Source organism: Oncorhynchus clarkii, chromosome 9, assembly GCF_045791955.1.
Source record: "Oncorhynchus clarkii lewisi isolate Uvic-CL-2024 chromosome 9, UVic_Ocla_1.0, whole genome shotgun sequence".
Lineage (NCBI taxonomy): Eukaryota > Metazoa > Chordata > Actinopteri > Salmoniformes > Salmonidae > Oncorhynchus > Oncorhynchus clarkii.
In genome coordinates this window covers 41,685,340-41,709,120 of record NC_092155.1, presented here as the reverse complement: position 1 = coordinate 41,709,120, position 23,781 = coordinate 41,685,340, and the positions used below count along the sequence as shown (strand labels likewise).

The 23,781-nt window shown below is 41.6% G+C and overlaps 2 protein-coding genes and 2 non-coding genes across 4 annotated transcripts; 2 read left to right on the top strand and 2 right to left on the bottom strand.

Annotated features, from left to right (window-relative positions):
- Positions 1–712: 712 nt before the first annotated feature.
- Positions 713–14,813, bottom strand: LOC139417548 (neurexophilin-2-like). The gene is made up of 2 exons (XM_071166790.1): positions 14,706–14,813; positions 713–1,510 (listed from the first exon to the last, which is right to left on the bottom strand). The coding sequence occupies exons 1-2, from the start codon at positions 14,811–14,813 to the stop codon at positions 713–715; spliced, it is 906 nt and encodes a 301-aa protein (XP_071022891.1).
- Positions 13,971–14,086, top strand: LOC139417645 (U5 spliceosomal RNA). The gene has a single exon (XR_011635194.1). It is a non-coding gene; the product is annotated as a U5 spliceosomal RNA (small nuclear RNA).
- Positions 14,814–15,855: 1,042 nt separating the features above from the next.
- On the top strand, positions 15,856–15,971 carry LOC139417657 (U5 spliceosomal RNA). Its single transcript, XR_011635205.1, has one exon. It is a non-coding gene; the product is annotated as a U5 spliceosomal RNA (small nuclear RNA).
- Positions 15,972–17,260: 1,289 nt separating this feature from the next.
- On the bottom strand, positions 17,261–23,372 carry LOC139416319 (SH3 and cysteine-rich domain-containing protein 3-like). The gene is made up of 13 exons (XM_071164824.1): positions 23,093–23,372; positions 22,533–22,594; positions 22,187–22,265; positions 21,599–21,752; positions 21,402–21,499; positions 21,210–21,270; positions 21,019–21,116; positions 20,827–20,890; positions 19,948–20,000; positions 19,727–19,821; positions 19,552–19,603; positions 19,284–19,421; positions 17,261–18,921 (listed from the first exon to the last, which is right to left on the bottom strand). The coding sequence occupies exons 2-13, from the start codon at positions 22,547–22,549 to the stop codon at positions 18,823–18,825; spliced, it is 1,008 nt and encodes a 335-aa protein (XP_071020925.1). The 5' UTR covers positions 22,550–22,594; positions 23,093–23,372; the 3' UTR covers positions 17,261–18,822.
- Between the last annotated feature and the right edge of the window lie 409 nt (positions 23,373–23,781).

Sequence of the window (23,781 nt, the reverse complement as noted above, 5' to 3'; positions counted from 1 at the left end):
AGTATGTTATTTATGTTTGTGTAGTATACGATTAATCAACCAGTCAATGTACAAACAACACAGGTATTGAAGCAAACAATTCTGAAAATCAACCTGCAATAGAGCACCCTGGGAAATGTGATAACGATGAGTGTAATTTTAAGTGGTTTTGAGCAAACATACATTTGCAATTTACTCAACAAGCTTGTTGAAATTCAGCTAAAACAAACCTAAACACTAGCTCAAATTAATTTCCTTTTGAAGTCCACTCAACTCACAGACATTAAGCAATTGGTTAGGTTGGCATTTTCTTTGTGTAGATGCGGTGCCATGGTTGCAATATGTCCCCAAATGAATAGTGAAAAGGTTTAATGTAAGGGCCATCACAGATGGGCAATATGTGACAAAAAAGCAGACAACTTACACAAACATAATTACAGTAGTAAAAAATAGGAATTATTGTTGTGCTAATACCAGCTGCTTTGGCATGCACATGGAGCATCACTCCAACCAATTCAATATTTGACCCCAAATATAACAACCACTACCACTACTATAACAACCACTACTCGATATTCTGTAATTCTTCTACCCTTCAGTGGTGTATTATCAAAATATTATCCCGGTACTGACGACTTCCATTCTACCAAGCAAATCTCTCCATCTCTACCCTTTCTCCAATGATATAGGAGATGAAGGAAAGCATGCTTTAATAACCCGCCTAGTTCATCCACTATCCTTGTCTTCCAAAGTGCTGGAGATCAGCCTGGAAGTTGTAGTCTGGACAGACCTTCTGTGCCAGTTTGTAGTCGGCGCTGAGAAAAAAGATGAATACACAGATGACCTTGAAGGGCTTGGCACAGATCCAAGCGGCGTGAGACTGGGTGTGTTCTGAGTAGCAGGTCTGGGAGGGATCGTAGAGGCATGGCTTTGTTTTCTTGGCTCTGTTGGTCCTCTGGTACTCCACCACGCAGTTGAGGGCCTTCATCTCCTGCCGGTGCTCATTGGGGGTGGACTGCGGCTGACTCTGGAAGTGGAGTTTCGGGCGTCCCACATCCTCCCATTCCACGGCTTTGGAGGGAGGAACGATGCTCACTGAGATATTCCCCAGACGGGACGAGTTGTGGCGGAAGTACACACTGAAGGTGCCGTTGATGTGGTCCACTATCTTACCTGTCACCAGCAGGCTGAACTTGATGGTTTTGATGTTGAGGTAGAAGTTGCCCCACCCAAAGGTCTTCTTGACCTTGATAGGTGTTTTTATGGGGGGCTTGGATTTGGAGAGAAACTGTGACTGATCCAAGGGGAGGGAGAGGTTCTGTGACCAGCCATATGGGCCCACAGAGCTATAGCTGGAGGCCTTAGGCTTGGTGGATACATCTTTGGAAAGGTGTTTGACTTTCAATGCAGCTCCAAGGTTTCCTTCTTTCCCCCTCCTTCCTATTTCGTAGGTAAGGGGCTGTGAGGTGTTGTCAACATTTGGATCGAGGTTCAGATAGTCCAAGGTCTTCCCAGCATCCTCCTCCTGCACCTATGGACAGATGAATGAAGGATAAGTTTTGTATTTTTTTCAGTCCGTCTCTCTCTTTGTCTCTAATGAATTGCTGTCAATCTTCACATGCCTGTGGGCTTGATATGGATGTAACCTTGATAAAGTAAAGGTAGAAATCTATTGATCAGTTCCCACATGATCCTAAAACTACAATTAAGAGTACATGAGTGTTAATGAGGAATTGACAAAGACATTATTAAAATGATGGGATGATGCCACGAGCTCATGAAAATGTATAAAAAGATAGTTAATCTCATCGATCCATTATCCACTCCAAAAGACATTGGATACAGTCTCTCTGTTCTTGCCCCGAGCCGTTGTGGCCCAGGAGTGTTTCATTGGTAGGTTGATTGTAACATATAGTTGGAGAGTATAGACTGTGCTGCACTAAGTGCTCATGTAAATGTGACTGTCAGACACAGCTGAGTGTGAAGTCAGCTTGGCTCCATGTGCTCTGCTGCAGCCATCTGTTATCTGTTTCATAGTTGTCAGCTACAGAAAAAAAAACACACACACACACACACACACACACACACACACACACACACACACACACACACACACATTTGAGTTCTTGCCGATTTCGTGATCAGTGATCAAGATTAGGAAACAGATAAATTCATGGCCGTGGCATAATATGTCTCTTTTCTTCAAATTGGAACTGGCAACATTCCACCTCAATTATTTTCAGGCTTAAATAGAAAGGGAATGATGTTCCTCAATTATCTTTGGATGAATCATTATAATGACACTTACTGAGCTAGAAAGGCTACCACCTATTGACGTGTTCCATAAAAATACATAAATACTAATAAGCACATCAGTCATGAGGATTTTCTATCAATCCAATATTTCTGAGATTAAGTACACAACGGTGGGTTGTAATGTCTGCTACAGTGTACTATATGCCAAGCCCACGGGACCAATATTATACAGCATAGCATGCTCCCAATCCCATTCACTGATTGGTAATATGATATATCCTTACTATATACTCAGCCCATCTGTATATAGAATGTTAGCCTACACATCATCAACGTATAGTATAGCTTTAACTACGTTTCTTTTCTCTGCATGCCCTCTCATAACTACTCTCCTGTCTGTAATCCACTGTCAAACCAATGATCCATTACAGAACCCTTATCAGGCTAATGAAGAACTCTGAGCCACTGCATTCATCTCCTCCACTAGCAGGGTGGTAAGCCAGCCATGCTCCAGCTCTAATTGGGCACCACACTCTGACAGTCATGTCCAGTGGCTCTGTGTCCGGTTGTCTGTATGTCTGGCCGTGGCTGGGTTAGAATACAATCTGACATGGGAAACCTCAGCTCATGGTAATGGGGATGGCAGTGAAAGATGGTGCACGTGTTACACACGGCTCCATGGGCAATAATCATTTGTGTACTCACATGATCGTCATGTGTGAGAATAGTGCTGGGGGAAAGAAAATTGAGGCTGCTTTTGGTAAATGGATAGATCATCAAAATGGTGTTACGGCTCACTGTGGTTCATGCTGAGCCCCCCGAGGAAAACACTCAACCTGAGTTGCGCCATAACCGAGTTAGAACAACTCTCTAATGTGAACAATGAATGCACTGTATGTTTCTCCAGATTGTGTTTGCTGAGCAAATGATCAGTTTAACCCGGTACAGCTGTCAACCCTCAGGATGATGTGTACTGTAACGACACATGGAGTTAATTTGCGACCGAAGAGGCCAATTAAATGATAACATTTCTAGTTATTATTGGTGCATGAATTTTAAAAAAAGTGATTAATATAGCATTAATATGGAGACTGTAGATTCCGTCTGTCTAATGATCCCAGTTCAATAAGAGTATGTGTTCTTCAATTTTTGATAGTATTATTTTAAATGAATACCTCATTCATCCAGTGCATTGATAACAAATCGTGAATTTGCTAAATGTGGGTAACAGTGTCTTTATTGCTATCATCAAGAGGATGAAGTAATGCCGTTACGTAAGTGAACATCTTCAGACCTTACAACTGCATAGACACAAATAGCATTTGGAATTATTTATCACCATGAGACAGTTTGAGGGAACCAGAGTCTTCTGGGGTATGTTGAATATAAGATCATAACATAGATAAAGAGAAATGAACTTTGAGGAAGTTCTACACTGTAATGGAAAACTGTAAATTATACTGTAATTTTTGTTGTTGTATTTTCAACAGTAAAATACTCAAACGTTTTACTGCGTCATACTGAACATTATGGTGCATTGTGGGAATGTTGTCGGTAGGGAAAGATTGCTGTATTTCGAATGGTGCTGTAATTCCACCCCACAGTTTACAGTACCTTACCATATTTTTGGAGGGCCAAAAACCTTTTGACCACTAGTAGGTGCATGGTTGTTGTTGTTTTTGGCTCAATAGCATATTTTGAGGCGTGCCTTGTAAAAGGCTATCTTTGTTGCACCCATGAGTGAGAGTGCTGTACCAATTTAACTCCTATCTGGTTAAATTTAGTGATGGGCATTCTGGCTCTTTTCAGTAAGCCTGTTTGTTCAGCTGAGCTCACCAAAAAGAACTGGCTCTTTTGGCTCCCAAACGGCTCTTTAAAAAAAATGTGTTTTGTATTTTTTCATCTCAAACAGTTTGCGATAGTTTGACTATGATTGGTGTTAAAACAATTCTAATTAAGTTATTAAATGAAATCATACTCTACCTTAACCACAATGTATTTAAAAATGCATTGGTTTGTTATGAAAAATAATTATATTAAACATTTGCATTTAAAGTTAAGTAACCTTTTAATGTATATAAACCAAGTGCATATAAATCTAACCATTCAAAACGAATACAATCTGAACAACATAATAGAATATTGCACCATATCAAAGAAAAATAAATAACAATGTGCAAAACTGCAGCATCCCACTTAACATTAAACTGGTCCCTCTTTTCTCTCTCTTCCTTATTGCCATGTTATAACCAGCAGCACACAGCAATGCTGACCATATTTTTCTTTTATGAGAGATTTGCATTCCGAAATGCAAGCTGCCTCACTTTCGAGGGACTGATGCGGTTTCTTCTCTCAGTAATTGTTTGTCCCGTTTTCGAGAAAACCCTCTAAGGGAACGGATGTGGCCACTATGCAAAGTCTCCCTGTCATGACTTTAGTAAGAGGCCAGGTTCTTCCACATGCTCAGAGGATCTGCAGATCTTTGGCGGAAGGGCTCTTCCAAATAGGATCGGACCTCCATTATGGCATCTGCTGAGGGATTCCTTCGTGCTGCATCCCCAGTTGCTCTCTCGTAAAACAGCATCTACAGTGACCTGCTCAAAGGGTTCCAGGACTCTGCACACCTCCTCCACCACCTCCCATTCCTCTTGGGCCAGAGCATCAACAGGTGCATTGACAATGGCCAGGGTAGAGATGATGGCATCCTTTGACTCAAGAAACCACTTCAACATATAAAATGTTGAATTCCACCTTGTAGTGCAGTCTTGTTTAGGCCTCATCTGTCGTTGTGTAGACTAGGTTTTCAGCGCTCCTGTGGAAGTATTCCACAGCTGCTTTCACTTTGTCCACAGTGGGCTTCATCACCTTCAGAACATCTCCTACAATCAGGTTGATTGTGTGGGCAAGACATCCATTTAAACATTTTCATGGCAAGATTTTTTGGGTTGTGTTAGCTACATTGTCGCTAACACAACAGACAATTTTTCCGTCTGCTTGCCATTCTCTGGCCACTCTCAACAGTTCCTCTGCCAAGTTCTCTGAGGTGTGTCTGTTGCTGAACTCAAAGTAGTCCAGAAGACAGCTAGGCATCGACAAATCTTCAATGAAGTGACATGTAACTGACATGTAAGAAGTGGTTACCCTTGATGTCCAGCAGTCAGTGGTAAGGCAAACTGCAGTAGCTTTCTGGACTCTTTCTCGTACTGAAGCCTGTGTGCTCTCGTACAGTTGTGGAATATGTGATTTTGAAAACGTTTTCCTGCTTGGAATTGTGTACATTGGATTTAGACTATTGCTATAATTTCTAAAACCTCTGTCATCCACGATCGAAAATGACTGGAAATCGGTGGCAATAATTTTAGCCAATGCAATATCAATTTGGCCTTGTTTTGCTACAGACATAGACTTTGGCATAAACTGTTCCATAGAAGACTGCGTTGCTGTGGGTTGCGGAGTAGGCCTACTTGACTGAGTGGATACATCTCCCGTGTGGAGGTGCTGGCTCCACCACTATCACTAGCAGGCCCGCTAGTTTCTGGAAGCTCCGCTACAGCTAGCTTCACAGTTGGGTGCACAGTTCGCATATGCTGGTGTAAAGTTGTGTGTAGAACCAGCTTTATATGAGATTTTGTTTTGGCAAATTCTACACTGTGCTCTAATATTGTCTACATTATTAAAATGCATCCAAATGCTACTGTGCTTCTGACTCATTTTCCAGCTGTTGTTTTCACAGCTGTCCTTCCTCTCTCTCCTCGGCTGCTAAGTGTGTGACTGTGAGTGAGTTGGCTCGGCCCTCCCTCACGCATCTTTGGTTCATTGGTTGACACTGCGTGTCTGATTGACAGGAACAACAAGTGAGGCTGTTAGTCTGAGCAGACAGTCAGAATGAATGTGTGCGCACTTGAGCCTATATTTATATTTAGGCCTATATTATTTTATTTCATTTTTCGCTCTTTGAATTAGTTAATTCTATTAATTTAAATCTTTTGATTATTCATATCTTAATTTTTTTATATTTTTATAAATAGATTCAGCTCTTCTGATATACAAGCCGGCTCCCAAAGTTCACCTACAGGAGCTGGCTCTTAGGTCGTTCGCGAACGAGTCGGCTCTATCACTAGTTATATTCCCTGTCAATTTAACATGTATACAGTCTGGGAGAGATTTGAGTGGCAGCATGTCTTAAACCTGTTTTTCCCAGTCCCCAGCACCAATCCTCTAGCCTCGGTCCCAGCATGACTTCCAGTCCTGGCCCCAACACCAGTACCGACCCAGGTTTTCCCGGTCCCAGCATGACTTCCAGTCCTGGCCCCAACACCAGTACCAACCCAGGTTTTCCCGGTCCCAGCCACATCCAGCAACAACCCTGTACACCGCACCCACCTAGCACAACTGCCACCAGCTTCCAGCAACTGCCAGCCCAGGCCCCCCCCCCCCCCCCCCAACAAAAAGACACAGACACATTGAGGACTGAGTGACTGACAGACAGATTTTTTTCTGATTCCTTTTTGATTGATTGATTGATTGATTGCTTTAGTTTTTCTGTTTTCGTTTGATTGGATGACCATTTGGTTTGCCTAATTTTAATTGGTTGCTTATTGTTGGAATTGTTTATTATTTAGGATTTGAAATTAATGATGGATTGAATTTGAACTTGAACATTTTAAACTGTATGAATAAAACATTTTTTTGTCTGTTATTCCCTGTAGACGCTGCCAGTTTGGAAGCCTTTAGAAATTCAAGTGATATAAAACACCAAATATTCATTAATATTCTAGAATATTTGTAAACTTAACACTTTACCAAGCAGCCAACCGGCTTGCACCAATCCCTTGTAAAATAAAATTCTGTGAAATACAAACTAAAATTGACAGTCTAATAGTCCATTTTACAGTTGTGTACTGTGTGTCATTACACAGTACATGCTTTGGCACCATATTTATATTACAGGAAGTGTACTGTAATATGAAATACAGAATTTTCTTGCCACGAGCTGCCAGTAAGCTACTTTACAATTCATGGTAACCCCTTTACAGTGTACCCAAAACCCTTATTCTATGTTATCACCATCAACATATCTCTGCATAGCACACAACTTCATAACTATCAACCTCTACCATAGAGACAGAGAATGTCTTATCATTGATTTCCATCTGTAGCCTATGGCTTTGTGGTAGTGTGAGGACTGAAATGCTCCCTCTATGTTCAGCAGAATAATTATTCAGATAATCAATATGATCCTGTTGTTTTCTTGCCCCAGGGATGGATTTGTTATATAATGGGAATTTAATATTTTATTTATAGTTATGCTTTCCCTCTCCCTCTCAAATCCACATCACAATCACAGATTTTTCTCTGCATGTGAACACACAAAATGAAGAAGGTATGAACAGGCACAAAGACGAAACACTTTTGAGAATTTACAAAAGCCACGTTTACTTAAACTCTCTGTATAGCATTTAGTAGCCGTTTATCTGAAGATGATTGCCAACCCTCATGTGAAAATAATGTCAAATACTGTAGCTTACCATTGGTAGAAGCCACAGACAGAAGATGGCAAAGCTGATGAATAGTATCCTCATCTCGTCCCTGAATGTCTTATGTCGAACAAATCTGGACACCGTGGCAATCAAAGTCTGGGAGCAATTCCCTTGGAAGAAAACTTAGAACACTTCAGACTGATTCAAAAGTCAGAAAATGTTGGTAGTGGCTTCAATGACACTCTGCCGTGAGGTCCATGGCTCTGTGAAAACAGGACAAACTGGGGGGGGGGGGGGGAGATAAAAAAAAAAGTGTTTTAGAGATTCACCTTAGTGATGATATTGGACAGCCCCTGTGATTTCATTTGTGCTCTCCCTCGCACACCCTCTCTCTCTCTCTCTCTCTCTCTCTCTCTCTCTCTCTCTCTCTCTTTCTCTCTGTGTCATACATTCACACGTCTGTTTGCTTCTCATCATTTGTACAATGAGAGCAAATTAGAACAAATGTGTATATGTGCATTATTTCACTAACCACCTACCCTGCACAATTTGCATTGTAGCGGACTTTGTTTTGAATTTGACCATGGTAAAAATAGACCATGGTCAAAGAATACACATTTTGAAGGCTAATGATATTCGATGTAGGCTATATAACTGTAGACAGAATGTGAGACCATTGAAATCATAAAGACCCTCTCATCACACTGGTAATACATTCAAGAGAAAATCTGACAGAATGAAGAGTTGCTCTGCTACTGTCTATCTGTCACCAAACCTCCTGGCTCGTTAGAACTCATCCCCGGGGAGGTGACTTCTGCCCCTGGTTCTGCCACAGGGAGGCTGACACAATGATAAGAACGCTCTCCCAGTGGAATATAAAGACAGTAGGCATATAGTGCCAGTATGTGTGGATGTGATTTCTGTAGCCATTTTGGTTGCTGCTGACTATAGTCGTATGTGTGTGATGGTGTGTGGAAATAGCATGATGAGGCAGAGAGATCATTTAATATCTAAATTGCTCTCGTCTTTTTTTTTACCACGTGGTTATTCATTCAGGCTTTAAATGTATATGATAGTCTAAAAAGCTAGCCCCTACACTAGGGAGTTTAGAAAACAGTTTTTTACCTGTTAACCGTAACTTTTCATCTGGTGTAGCAGGCCAGTAAATAGACCAATTTATTTGCAACATTTTTGCAAGATTTACAATGTGTTTTTAGATGAGAGAGCCAAGTCCTGGTCACGTGCATTTCACATGATAGCGGCCTGCGTTTCATGGCTTCTCTACAGACATAGGAATTCTCCGGTTGGAACTTTATTGACGATTTATGATAACAACATCCTAAAGATTGATTCTATACTTAGTTTGACAGTCCCCAGCACCTGTAATATAACTTTTTGAAGTTTTCGGATGGACCTGCACGAGCGTTTGGATATATCTGGAGACAGATATGAAACAAACCAAATCATTATCAATTTATTTTGGTCCAATGAAGATTGATGCAGGGATCTACAGTTCAGAACCATCCTATTTGGACTACGAAGAAAAATTAGTGTGGAACTTTGGATATGGAACCAGTGTGCTTTACAGGTGTTGCCCTACCTTGCACAAAACAATTTTCCATTAGCAAGGAAGCTATGGCCGCTACTAAAGTAGTGATTAAAGATCTATGGGACATGGGTATAGTTGAAAATACACATTCTGCCTCCGATAGCCCAGTATGGACAGTGAAAAAATCAAGTGGTGACTGGCGAGTGACTGTGGACTACAGGAATGCAAATTAAGCCATCTCCAAGCTCACTCCACTGGTGGCTGACACCTCAACCATTTTTTCCTCATTGTCACCTGCTCACTCTGTGTTCTCAGTCATTGATGTGGCTAATGGGTTCTGTCTGGTCTGTACCCTTACAACCAGAGGTCCGTCCATGCCTTGCTTTTTCTGAGGATGGTCAATGGTATCAGTGGACTAGGACTCCTATGGGCCTTCCTAATAGTCCTTAGATTTACCATTGGGCATTGCGGAGACATCTCCAAGCTCTCCCTCAGATGTCATCTGTTGTCATACAATATGTTGATGATATATTGTTGGCTTCAGAAGATGAGGAAACACACGCTAAGGATCTAAAAATCCCTGTTAGACCACCTGCATGCCAAAGGCCATAAAGCTAGCCCTATCTTGGTCAACTGATGACACAAAATTGTATGGCTGCCATACAAGCTGCCTAAAGAGCCCACTACTATTAAAGTACTTCGCTCCTTCATGGGCTTGTGCAATTACAATAGATGCTGAGTGGACTCCTTCGTCGAAATTGCACAATCCATTAACGACCTCCTCAAGGGAGACCCTGATTCAAAAGACTGTTGCCTTCAAAGGAAGAACAGAGGTTTTAGGCAAGCTCAAACTAGCTTTGTCATCAGTACCGGCTTTGGACATTCCAGACTCAGGCCAACCATTCACCCTCTTTGTGGCTGAAAGAAAATGGCTACATGACTTCAGTTCTGACACAAGACCATCGTGATTGTCAGAAACCTGTAGGCTACTATTCGGAGAAATTGGATGATGTGGCGTTGGGATGGGGTCCCTGTCTCAGAGCTATGCAGGCTACTTACTGTGTCGATGGTGGCATCACTTGTTCTTGACCAACATCAAGTGTCCACATGCTGCTCTTTTTTTATTTTTTTAAATAAGGAAGGCAGGCTGGCTGGGCATTTACTACAATGGACAATGTGATAGTGACAGGCACGTTACCTGCAGGAACATCAGCACAGGTGATGGAATTGGTGGCTTTGACAGAAGCATGTAAACAGGCTGAAGGAAAAACAGCCAACATTTACACAGACTCAAGATATGCTTTTGGTGTTACCCATGATTTTGGAAAAATATGGAAAAACAGAGGATTCATGACATCACTGGGAGCTCCTGTGAAGAATGGACCAGAGGTGATGGCTCTACTGAATGCTCTCCAGTTACCTGGACAAGTTGCAATTTTGAACATGAAAGCACATGGAAAAATCTTTACAGATGACAGTAAAGGTAATGATTTGGCTGACAGAGCTGCTAAGGCGGCTGCAAAGAGAACACCTCTGACACCTAAACTGACGAGGAGATACACCTTGGATACGTTGCAACACATTAGAGATATGCAAAGCAGTGCACCAAAAGATGAAGTGTGGGAATGGATGGCTGCAGGATGCAAACTCAGTCAAGAAGGGGTGTGGAAATACAACCTGAGATGTGTAGCGCCAAATGCACTCTTACCGTACTTGGTGACACAGATCCACTCTTTGGGATACATTGGTGTGGACAAGATAGTTTATCGTTTTGTGGGCAAATGGTGGAATCCTGATGTGCGGAAAGAGGCTGAGGCTGTTGTAGCGAATTACAACATTTGTATGGAAAATAACCCCAAAGGACGAGTGGAAGTACAAACACGACGAGCGCCTGCCCCACCAGGACCCTTCAGACATCTACAGCTGGATTATATCACACTTCCCAAATGTAAAAGACATGAAGATATGCTGGTCCTTGTTGATAGTTTCTCACGATGGCTTGAAACCTACTCTACGCTAAGAAATGCACTGCACAACACACAGCTAAAATTCTAATTTGAGAAATAATTCCCAACCGGGAACAATTAGATTCCGTCCAAGGCACTCATTTCACAGGAAAGGTTTGTCAGGAGGTAGCTCGTCTTCTGAACATAGACTGGCATCTACACTGCCTTATCATCCTCAATCGAGTGGACTGGTAGAACACACAAATTGGGTTTCGAAAGAGAGACTTTCAAAGATGCATCAAGAAGGGATGGCATGACCACATGCATTGCCTACGGTATTATGTAGTATACGGGCAACACATAACAAAGCCACAGGGTTGAGTCCGTTTGACGTCGTCACAGTTCGACTCATGTCACTACCAGGCACGTTAGGCTTGAGAAAGCCGGCGTTCACTTTATGAGTGACACAATGCTTAACTATTGCATACAACTCTCTAATGCAGTAAGGGAAGCAGACAGACAAGTAAAAGAGGCGTGGGGAATAACTCCCGAAGGGGGACATGACGTAGTACCAGGACAGTGGGTGATGGTAAAGGAATATGTGACAGACGCGTTAGGGCCAAAATGGGAAGGTCCTTATCAAGTTTGGCTTCTAACGAGGTCAGCAGTAGAAGTCCAGGGAAAATCACGATGGATACGTCACTCATTGCAAGGTTGTCCATGTTGATGACAAAGCTGAGCCTGGAGAATAAAGAACTGATTGATTAGCAATCGGGGGCCAATCCCGGGTGAAGAAGCATAGTAAGATGATCAGAACCTGATGAGCTTCTATGATGTATACCGCAGTCGTCATATTAGGGATGTCTAGGTGAAATGTCCAACGTTATCCTGATAATTGGGACATGCTTACTTAGGGAAATCTATGTGAAATATCAATTTCTCTTGAAACCAGGGCATGTTACTTTCACTTTTTCTTTCCTTTGTTACAGGTTATGAGAATCTACCGTCTGAGGCTGCAGCAATATCCTTCGATTCAAGGACTGTACCTGAAACAATACAAGATCACCAGTGAAGTGCAACCAGTGGAACGGAAGAAGAATTCCTCACTACTGGCAGACTGTCAGAACGTAATTTCTAATAGTTATCTATGTGGGACTGATACCAGTGTGGAAGAACTGGTCACTTTTAAAGGACTTGGTTATTATATTATAATATTATAATAGAGGACAACTGAAATTATATTATTTCAGTGTTGATAAGGGAAGGGCAGGTTAAATAAAAACATGACAGCCAGACAAGCCAGTGTATGAATCAAACGGATTTGCATATGCATGGAGTGGAAATTAGCTGACTTCGTGATCTGTAGGGTTAGTAACTTTAATGTGTCAAATTAGTTTACACATTCTTTGCCATTTCTGAAACGTAGAAATGTTTATGACATGGACTTCATGTTGTAATGTTAACAAGATACCCAAAAGTAGTTTGAATTCATGTTTTCGTTTTATTAGCTTAACAAAACTTGTTTAAACAGCGAAACTGTCGCAGAAATCAGTCTGGATTGCATAGCGATGATGAAAAGAACGTAATTTAGGCTGTAATAATCTCCAAAAGATCCATCCTTTACAAAAATTACACTGATTGGCCCAAAGAGGGGCGCTACATCATTCGTGGGGGACAACATGTTTACTGTTGCCTTGTTTAATTGTTGTTGTTTTGCTAATTAGATGTAGTAGCAGCTCTAGCTGTAGGCCTACAAGCCTAACATATTGTTTTTCCGCTTTAGGCCTTCATGTTTAAAAACTATAGAAAGTGATAGGACTCAAATGACTGCATTGGTGTATTTTAACCGTGAGGGCCATGAGAGGGAGCCCCATTAGGCCCATGGGCTTTTGTCTTAACTAGTCCATTATCATTCACACTGTCACAGTCCACGGGCCCATTTTAAGGACACCCAAGATTCACATAATTTGATGGTTCAATGTACTTATGATAGCATCAGTGTCAAAAAAATGTGGCAAGCCCATCTACTATATAAATGGTTTAGGCCAGTCCACGACCTCCACCTTACACGCTGTGGGTTTCATGGGCTATCATGGTATGTAGTACTTAGTATGACCACAGCATGTCGCTAGGAATTTTTTTATTATATCAAAAGAGTGGAGCTAATCAATTTTGCATGTTGCAGTTGAGTAAACTACTATACACAGAATGATGCATTATACACAGATGCTTAAAGTCCAGACCTAATGAAGATGTCTACACAGAGTTTAGAAAACGTAGGCTTTGTTTGAGGACTGCACTATGGGGATGTGGCGGAGATGTTAGCTGTACTACTACGCATGCGTGTGAGTGTGTTACACGGTGGGATCAGTGAAATACAGACGTAAGACGTTTCAATTAATTTGTTTTCCTTTTTGACTATGCCTTTTACTCATAGCTATGTTATTATTTCCCATGTATAATTCGATTAAATAGTGGTGTATGGCATATGGCACTCTCTCTATACATAGATTGAGAAATTAGGAAGTGGTTGTAACAATCCCCAGCATGCATTTCGCGCGGAGTTATAGGCTACTAAATGTTTAAATACAATAATAATACTGCAACATGTGTCCACTACAAATGTGGGATTATTTTCATTCCAATGTAATAAAACTGTGATTTGCGGAATTTACAGTTTGGGTGATATTGCCTTATAAAACGTTACCGGGACTTGTAATGAATTGAATGTGTTGCGAGCCGGTTCTTTCAGTCTGTAGTACACTCTGGTTTCTCTTCAGATCGCATAAATCTTTCGCCTTTTACTAAAGATTTCCGTGGGGAGGAACATTATGAGTATCAACCAATTTTTTGATGCCCGGCCTCACGGCTGGGCTTCCTACTCTTGTGAAATAAATGTTGAGGAAGTTTGTTGAGAAGGCCTTGCTATAGAGATTTACAGGCAGTCTGCTTAATTAAGTTGGAACTAGTGACGGGAAGTTGGACTGTTTGCACTTACTTACTCTGATCTTTTCTGTTCGTTTGTTAAAAATAAAGAAAAAATCGATTTATTTTCTTCATTTTAGTCAGCAATACCCGGAGCATTCAGGACCCCTACCGGCGAACAATGACTGAAAACTCGAAATAGTCATGATTTTAGGAGCCTCCCGTTCACATGTCGTTTACCATAGAGGGCTTATTGGAGCTGTCATTTGTGACTGAGACTTGTATAAACGTGTGCTTTGAACAATGTAGATCTGTTGATTGATAAACATGCAAATAAGATTATTTCTTGATACATTTGAAACTAGATTTGATGGGGTAGGACTAGATTTGATGTTCAGCCTGAGGTCCTGAATGCTCTGGAGCAGGTTTTCAACAAGGATCTCTACTTTTTTCTCTGTTCATCTTTCCATTGATCCTGACTAGTCTCCCTGCCACTGAAAAACATCCCCACAGCATGATGCTGCCACCACCATGCTTCATCGTAGGGATGGTACCAGGTTTCCTCCAGACTTGACGCTTGGCATTGAGTCCAAAGATTTCCATCTTGATTTCAACAGACCAGAGGACCTTGTTTCTCATGGTCTGAGAGTCCTTCAAGTTCCTTTTGGCAAACTCCATTTCTGTATGGACCTCGCTATGTGCACAGGGGCATTGTCATGCTGAAACAGGAAAGGGTCTTCCCCAAACTGTTGCCACAAAGTTGGAAGCACAGAATTGTCTAGAAGGTGGAACATCATTGGAACTAAGTGGCCTAGGACGGACCATCAAAAACAGCCCCAGACCCTTATTCCTCCTCCACCAAACTTTACTTGGCACTATGCATTGAGGCAGGTAGAGTTCTCCTGGCATCCGCCTAACCCAGATTTGTCAGTTGGACAACCAGATGGTGATGCGTGATTCATCACTCCAGCTAATGCGTTTCCAGATAATGCGTTACACCACTCCAGCCGCCGCTTGTCATTGAACATGGTGATCTTAGGCTTCTGTGCAGCTGCTCGGTCATGGAAACCCATTTCATTAAGCTCATGATGAACAGTTCTTGCACTGACGTTGCTTCCAGAGGCAGTTTGGAACTCGGAAGTGAGTGTTGCAACCGAGGACAGACCATTTTTACGAGCTACGCGCTTCAGCACTCGGCGGTCCCATTCTGTGAGCTTGTGTGGACTACCGCTTCGTGGCTGACCTGTTGTTACCACTAGATGTTGCCACTTCACAATAACAGCACTGACAGTTGACTGGGGCAGCTCTAGCAGGGCAGAAATTTGATGAATTGACTTGTTGGAAAGGTGGCATCCTATGACTGTGCCAAGTTGATAGGCACTTAGCTCTTCAGTAAGGCCATTCTACTGCCAAAGTTTTGTCTATGGAGATTGCATGGCTGTGTGCTCAATTTTATACACGTGTCAGCAATGGGTGTGAAATAAGTGGTTGTAATAATCCCCAGCATGCATTTCGTACGGAATTATAGGCTACTAAATGTTTAAATATAATAATAATACTGCAACATGTTTCCACTACGAATGTGGGATTGTTTTCATTTCAATGTAATAAAACTGTGATTTGCCAACTTTACAGTTTGGGTGATATTGATATATATATAACGTCACCGGGACTTGTAATGAATTGAACCTGCTGCGAGCCGGTTCTTTCAGTCTGCAGTACACTCTGGTTTCTCTTCAGATCGCATAAATCTTTCGCCTTTTACTAAAGATTTCCGTGGGGAGGAACATTATGAGTATCAACTAATTTTTTGATGCCCGGCCTCACGGCTGGGCTTCCTACTCTTGTGAAATAAATGTTGAGGAGGTTTCGTGAAAAGGCTTGCCATAGAGAGCTTCAGGTAGTCTGCTTAATCAAGTTGAAACTAGTGGACGGGAAGTTGGACTATTTTATTTGTACTTACTCTGATCTTTTCTGTTCGTTTGTTCAAAATTCAAATATTTCGACTCATTTCGTTCACTTTAGTCAGCAATGCCCAGAGCATTCAGGACCCCTACCAGCGAACGATAAACTGAAAACTCGAAAGAGTCATGATTTTACGAGCCTCCCGTTCACATGTCGTTTACCATATAGGGCTTATTGGAGCTGTCATTTGTGACTGATACTTGTAAACGTCTGCTTTAAACTATGTAGATGTGTTGATTGATAGGCATACAAATAAGATTATGTTTTGATACATTTGAAACGAGGTTTAGCTGTGGCTGCTAAGGGTCCTGTGACTTTGCTGGCAGATTGTCACATGCCATTTGAACATTCAGGTTCAAGTGAAACTAATCCAATCGGGTTTCAGTTGTAACAATAGAAGAGAAGCACGGAGAGGCAAGAGACAGCCAGACTTGTAAATTGGCCTAAGGAACTGAAGTTTATGTTGGAGAAACGCCATCCGTGCGTGCTCTGCAAGCAATACAGCTGTTGAAGGCATGGCAAGAGCGTGGTGAGCAGATAGATATGGTTATGGACAGCAAGGAAGAAGGAGAAGAGCTGAGTGTAGAGGGAAGAAGTGTGTTGAGGAAGAATGGCATCAAGTACAACCCGTATTCTGCTAGCTTTGATGGCTCAGAAATTTAACCTGAGGAGAGTGAGGATGAATTACCTACCTGCTGTGGCAGGTTTGGTGAAGACCTCTGTCCAAGCTTTGTCCTGATGGTCATGCAAAGGATGATTCGGGCACAGTGGGATCGACATTTTTGAAGAAAGTGGATACCTGCCTTTTGGCTGATCTATATGTAGGAAATAATTTGGGTACTGTTAAATTGGTGAAGGTAACTCAAAGTGGACTGTGAGGATTTTCTGTGTTTCTTCAGTCCAGAGGGAGCGGGCACTTCATGTCACATGACTAGTGAAACGAGACCTGTGACTTGCTTTGCCCTCCAGAGCAGGGTCTGTCCTTTTAAGCAGATTCTTTACCCGATAAAGTCATGTTATGATATGTCAGTTATCCAGTGAGAGCTTTTGTGCCGAACCCACTGAGGTGTTTCAGATGCCAAGCTTATGGTCATATTGCAGCAGTGTGTAGGAAGGAGATTTGGAGATGTAAGAAGTGTGAAGGAGGGCATGGGACAAAGGAGCGTGTATATCTGACATTTTATTAGATATAAGGAGTAGACATGCTCCATATACGCATTTCCTTAATTTCATATATAGAGCTAGGATATTCTCCATAGTTGGACAGTTTTTACATGCATTTTTTTACGATAAAAAATGGTGTCATACAATTAAGTGTAGGGTTAGTTGTTGGTGCAAATTTAGGTAGGTAGCGGCATGCAAAAACAAAATGTGTGAACGACATGATACCGAAGAAGTAGAAGAAGGGGATGAGGAAGAAGAAGAGGAAAGTCAAAGGACTAAAATTAACGAGTCTCTCAAAAAAACCAAATAATGTTTCTCGATTCAGAAAAAAAGAGTAGTTCAAAAATAACGACATAAATAAATATGGTTCGCGAACTGCACATCACTAGTTGTCAACATCAGAGCCATGTATTTAGAACAAATACATGGCTCTGGTCCCCATCACTGGATCAAGATGAGTACCTGTTATGACTATTTTGTAGACAAAAGCTGAACTGATAAGGCCTACCTGTTTAGGTTAGGCATATGAGTCCTGAGTTATAGTAGACACACACATATCAGTGAATGCAAAATACTGCTACAAAAATAAAGTACATTATTTCTAATTGTGAATTGATTTCATGTTTACACAATGGTCAGTCATTCAAGTTTACTATGACGGTATCACAGAGTTATATAGGTTTTGAAAGGATGCATATCAAGAAAGACAATAAATGGGATAAGCCTGCACTTGGCTGTTGGTATTTCAATAGAACATGAATAACAAATGGCTGTACTGTAATGTTACAATCTTGCATCAATGATAGGCCTGTAATGTTACAATCTTGCATCAATGATAGGCCTGTAATGTTACAATCTTGCATCAATGATAGGCCTACGTTAGTCTGGCAAAAGCATGTGGGTCTGTGTGTCACCATAGGTTATTGCTCTATATAAATTCCTCAAATACACAGCACATTGTTTTGGCAATGATTATTAAAGATGGGCCCATGCAAAAAAATAACGACATGCACTTTAGCAAGCTCCCTTTAACATGGACATCAAGGGGAAAATAAAGCTACTACAGTGACAGTAAGCAATAGCCTCCAAAATATAAATTTGTTAGAATGAATAACAAAAACAAGATGTCGAAATCCTAGCTACTTACAGTAGTTACAGCCATTGCCTTTTGAACCTTGCTGAAGATCTAGTTTAAGGTTTAAGGTTGTCCAGTTTTCATCACATTAAAATGACACAAACATGTTAACTTTTTAAATTCCCACCACACACATTTACGGTCTGACCTAACACATTTCTCCATCCAGCTCGGATTGCATGGCCAGCTGACCCAGTTCAACAGGCTGGGGAGGCTGCAGTATTGGGTTACACTCAATAACCTTGCCCCCTTTGAGCCTTTACAGCCCTCAAACAGCTTACAGACTCACCAGATCAGACCTAGGCCCCTACAGGTGGAAAATGATAGTGGTGCTAGTATAAAAATGCTGTGCCTGGTCACGTGTGTTCACTGGAACTGGGTTTGATGAATTGTGTGATTATGGTCCTTGTGATCCGGTAAGGTTCAGATCTCCTGGAGCAGGTCGGCGGGGAAGAAGCCCAGCTTGCGGCCAGTGCTGACCTTCAGGTAGCCATTCACCTCCTCTCCCTTCTTCACCACGATCTGCAACACAACACAAAGAGGATGGAGGAAGGTGCTGTGGCTCCACAGAGGTACTGTAATCATTGCAGATGACCAGGCACACGCACGCACACACACACACACACACACACACACACACACACACACACACACACACACACACACACACAAACACACACAGTAGCGTCATTACAGTCACTGTCCACATGCACACCTCCATCCATACTGTTCATGATCATAAAGCTGAAATCAGTTTCCTGTACAAAGAAAAACTCAACACATTATTTTCCTAGAAACATAAAGCACACCTAAATTACAGTACTTTCAAGGATGTGATAGTATTTGACTCAGGTCTGACAAACAGCGACCCATCTGTTTCTTACCTGGTCTTTTTTCAGAGTGATCTGTCCCATCTCTCTGTTTCCCACGACGGACCGTGTCACCTTGAACACCCTCTCCCCAGTTTTTATTCTAATGATGTAATTGGTGGGGAAGTAACCTGTCTTCTCACCAATCTTCCCCTGAGAATAGAAAACAGGCCTTATTTACGATGTCGACAAGAAATGAGAAAGCACAGCCAATGAGCTGGTAGAGCCATTGCTAGTTTTGATCATTGTCAGCTTGCTCGATCATCTTGTCAGGAACCATTACCCTCCACCATTCTTCATTGGCGTCATCGATTATAGTGATTCGATCACCAGGACTGAAAGACACACAAAGGTTTGTAATATTTGTATGAAATTGGATTTAAAAACATTCACCAGACTGAAATATTGGACATAAAACGTCACTCATACAATATAAGAAAATGTTTTAGGAAACTCACTGGAAGTCAAGGTCGTCTTTCTCAATGGCCTTGAAGCGGTACAGAGCCAGGTAGTAATGGGACTGATTTCCCATGTTTCCCATCTCCTTCTTTTTCTGTAGCATACATAGACCGATGTTTGTCTACTGGTATTGACGTACCAGACAGGGTGTTATTGTTGATGTGGACGTGGTAAGTGTATACATGACGTCAGGGCTTGTCAGGCGGTTAAAGCCCTTTACCTTGTCATCTGCTTTGTCAGCCTTGTCTCCCTTCTTATCCCCCTCGGGCTTTCCTACAAACACATCACACACATGGTCTTTGTAGAGTTTCAATACAACGATGGTGAACTCCTCAACGTTTAGACCCAGTATTACAAGCCTTTTATGTAGCTCCTTGACATTCAGTGTAATAATTTGGGGGATTTATTCTGTACTGTATGCCATTCTGTTTTGTCTGAGAAAAGGTTGACATACATACACAAAACATAAAGAACACCTGCTCTTTCCATGACATAGACCAGGTGAATTCAGGTGAAAGTTATGATCCCTTATTGATGTCACTTGTTAAATCTACTTCAATCAGTGTAGATGAAGTGGAGGAGACAGGTTAAAGAAGGAGTTTCAAGCCTTGAGACAATTGAGACATGGATTGTGTATGTGTGCCATTCAGAGGGTGAATGGGCAAGACAAAATGTTTAATTGCCTTTGAACAGGGTATGGTAGTAGGTGCCTGGCGCATCGGTTTGTGTCAAAACTTCAACACTGCTAGATTTTTTTGAACGCTCAACAGTTTCCCGTGTGTATCAAGAATGGTCCACCACCCAAAGGACATCCATCCCACTTGACACAACTGTGCAACTCAATATTAGGAAAGTGTTCTTCATTTTTAATTTTTATTGAACCTTTATTTAATGCAGATTAACAACCGCTCAGTTAGTTTACCATTCCCTTTAATGGGCTCCAATATCAAATCACATGGCACAATTTGTAAAACTATGTGGTTATAAATATAAATAAATACACCATATTTTTGTACAGTTGATGCAGTGGAACCATAGAGGGCACCAACTTGAATTATCACATGCGTCAATATGAACATCCTTCGTCCACTTTCAATACCTTCTGCCTGCTCGTCTTCTTTGGGTTGTTGTGATTCCTCTTCCTCCATCATCATCATCATCATCTTGGAGGGTGAAAAATATGGTTAACATACCATTTATATTCCCTATGCAAATGTCTGTCAGTTAATGATACCGTTATTGTGACTTATTGTCATTCATTTCTCTTTTGGCTAATGTGTGCCACACTCACGTTCTTCTTGTCTTCAGACCCCTTCTTGCGCTCCTTGTTTGCCATGACAACCCCAACCCGCAGGGTGTCAAACACAGGGTCGTTACGGTTGGAGTGGGCTGGACAGGAGAACGCAGCAGAGGGAACACACAGTTCAAAATATGTTGAACACAAGTTGAACCCTTAGCTTGTCGAGATGGTTAGTGTCTTACCTGCATCTGTCTGGTCACTACTGTATAGAGGGGAACTGTATGCTCGTCTGAAACCTGGGGGCTACAGGAGAGACCGCAATATGAATACGTAGAGGAATTGATGTGTTTCCGGCAACCACATGCAACATGAACTTGATCGTGATCTGACTTTATACCGATCGTGACCTAAATTATGAATAGAAAACGTCTTACAATTTTGCCAAAGCACTTCTGATACTCAACATAGGACTGGCACGAGTGGTGGATGTTGGTCTTGCAGTTTTTGCACGTTAGAGCAAACTTGTTGTTGACTGAAAGGTTGAAAATATGTACAGTAAGAAGCTAGTCAGTATGATTAAGAGATAATATGAATAAATACAAGAGCGACTCCTGGTCCATTTTAAACTTACGGACGATCATACGAGCACAGACGTCACAGAACTTGGGCGTCTTGCAGTAGTGGTCCTTGAACTTGTGTGGTTTGTCATTCACCAATATAACAACGGGCTCAGGCTCGGGCTCCTTCTCCTCTACTTCCACCTCCTCCTCATAAACGAAGTATACCTGCAGAGAGAGTGGCTACGTCTCAATACTATTAGTGGTAGACAGCTTTCCTTCCTTCTCCCTAGTGACCACTGTTTGGAGAGGTAAAAATCAGTCTAGTCAAAATAATGCTTTCCTGTCATTGACAAGTCCACACGGTGGTTCTCTATAACGTGCAAATGTTTTTTTTTTTTTTGCATCAGTTAAGTAAATCAGTCAAGTAAAAGTAGCTTTTCATTTAACAAGCATTTTAAATATTATTTGACTTCGGGCGAGTATGTGGTCAATGAAAAAAAAGCTCTAGGTTTAGCCCATAGTGTCACCTAACTACAGAATAGAAATAGGGAACGGGGAACCCTCACATATATTACACTAATGAGCGTCCTAGCTGGCTGTAATTTTCATCTGTTTGGGGGATGGTGTTGCCAACGGTGGCAGATTGATGTGCCACTCACAGTATTGTCTTCCTCTTTTACAATATTGTCAGGAGTTGTGGGGTTGTCGTGGATATCCACCGAATGTTTATCTTCCAGTCTAACACAGACAAACAAACAGAGAACATTAAGCAACATCGAGCGACAAGGACACCTGAAATGTATTTGAGAGTGAACATTGCAGAAGAATTGTTATGGTGGCTGAGCATTTGAATTTGACCAAGTTTAACATGATTATTGCAATGAAAAATATAATTCCTAAAGATTTCCCATATTGTGTTCATTAGAACCAGGGGTAACTGTTTAAAAGGACTATCCACATTATGTACATAGTGTATTGAGTTCAGCAACATGAGAGTAGACTCACTGGTCATATTGGGCCATGGTGTGACGTATGAGCTCTCACGCTCGTCCTGCAGTGCTACGCACCTGAGACATGAAACAGTTTAGGGAACAGAAACACTGGCTTTCAATATCACCTTTAATCTGAGAACCATTTGAATGGAACACTTGACTACTTTGGTCTAGTCTGTGGGAGTTTTAAATTGATTTACAGAACAGCTAGGTATGGGCAGGATGATTTACCCACACACACAAGCATACATGCACATACACATACCCCCCCCCCCCCCCCCCCCCCCAAGATACGCTCATCCACTCTACTATTTTGGGGAAGGGTAACTCAATCTCATCATAGCTAAATTTGGGCATGAGCTGAGAAGTTCTGGGGAAAAGTACAACGATATAAGGCCAGAAGTCTTCGCAAATATTTGACATTTCAGTCCCTTCTCAATGAAAACTTAAACAATTTTCTATCTAACTAATAGCTGACCGAACAATTAAATATATGATGTCGAGTTAGAAAAGAACTGAACAGACCACACACTAAAAACAGAGGAATGCAATATAGTTGAAATTGAGACATACTTGGTCCCACTGGTTGCTAGTCCAGTCAATGAAGAAATTGAATCTGGTATGTGGATGAATGGCAAAGGCTTTCTTCACCAGTTTTGGATTCAGAGATATTCCTTTCGTGTGTGATGAGCAACCTGTCACATCGGAGACCTCCGAAACACTTCTAACTCTTGATTGGTACTTTCCTTTTGAGCTATTCTTTATGCATGTCATTTCCTAGCAGTGATCCAATGGTTAGTGGTTAGAGCAGAGGGGTGAGTGAGTAAGGGACTGTGAGGACAGGTGTCATTGTGAGTGAGTGAGACAGCTGGGTAACTTTCAGGGCACCGATGACGAGGGGAAATCAGACCCCGCTCACAACCTTAGAGGGCAGGCCAAGACACACACAGCCTACTGTTGGCTTACTGTATAAACTGCAGGCATCATCAGAATTTCTGTAGTTTCTTGCATTTTCAATACACTGTGAACACCACATTATACTATTCCATATAAAACCTTTAACAGTTTAAATCCTTATTGAATAGGAAAGAAATTCTAAAACAGAAAGAAAAATGTGTAGTTTTTATGTAAGAGGATCAAAATAATAGAATTTGAAAATGTATTCATATTGTGGAAGACTGATATGGGAGTAGTCAGAGGTGAATCCATAGATGAAAACATGAGATTTTACAAAGGCCTATTTTTGGCCCCAGCACTGTTGA

Excerpts from the sequence above, each read along its gene's own strand:
- LOC139417548 (XM_071166790.1), bottom strand. The coding sequence starts at position 14,813 with ATGGAGTTTGCCAAAAGGAACTTGAAGGACTCTCAGACCATGAGAAAC. Across the intron at positions 1,511-14,705 it reads GACTCAATGCCAAGCGTCAA|GTGCAGGAGGAGGATGCTGG; the intron begins GTCTGGAGGAAA and ends ATCTGTCCATAG.
- LOC139416319 (XM_071164824.1), bottom strand. Across the intron at positions 21,753-22,186 it reads TAAAAGAGGAAGACAATACT|GTATACTTCGTTTATGAGGA; the intron begins GTGAGTGGCACA and ends CTCTCTCTGCAG. Across the intron at positions 21,271-21,401 it reads AGAAGTGCTTTGGCAAAATT|CCCCCAGGTTTCAGACGAGC; the intron begins GTAAGACGTTTT and ends TCTCTCCTGTAG.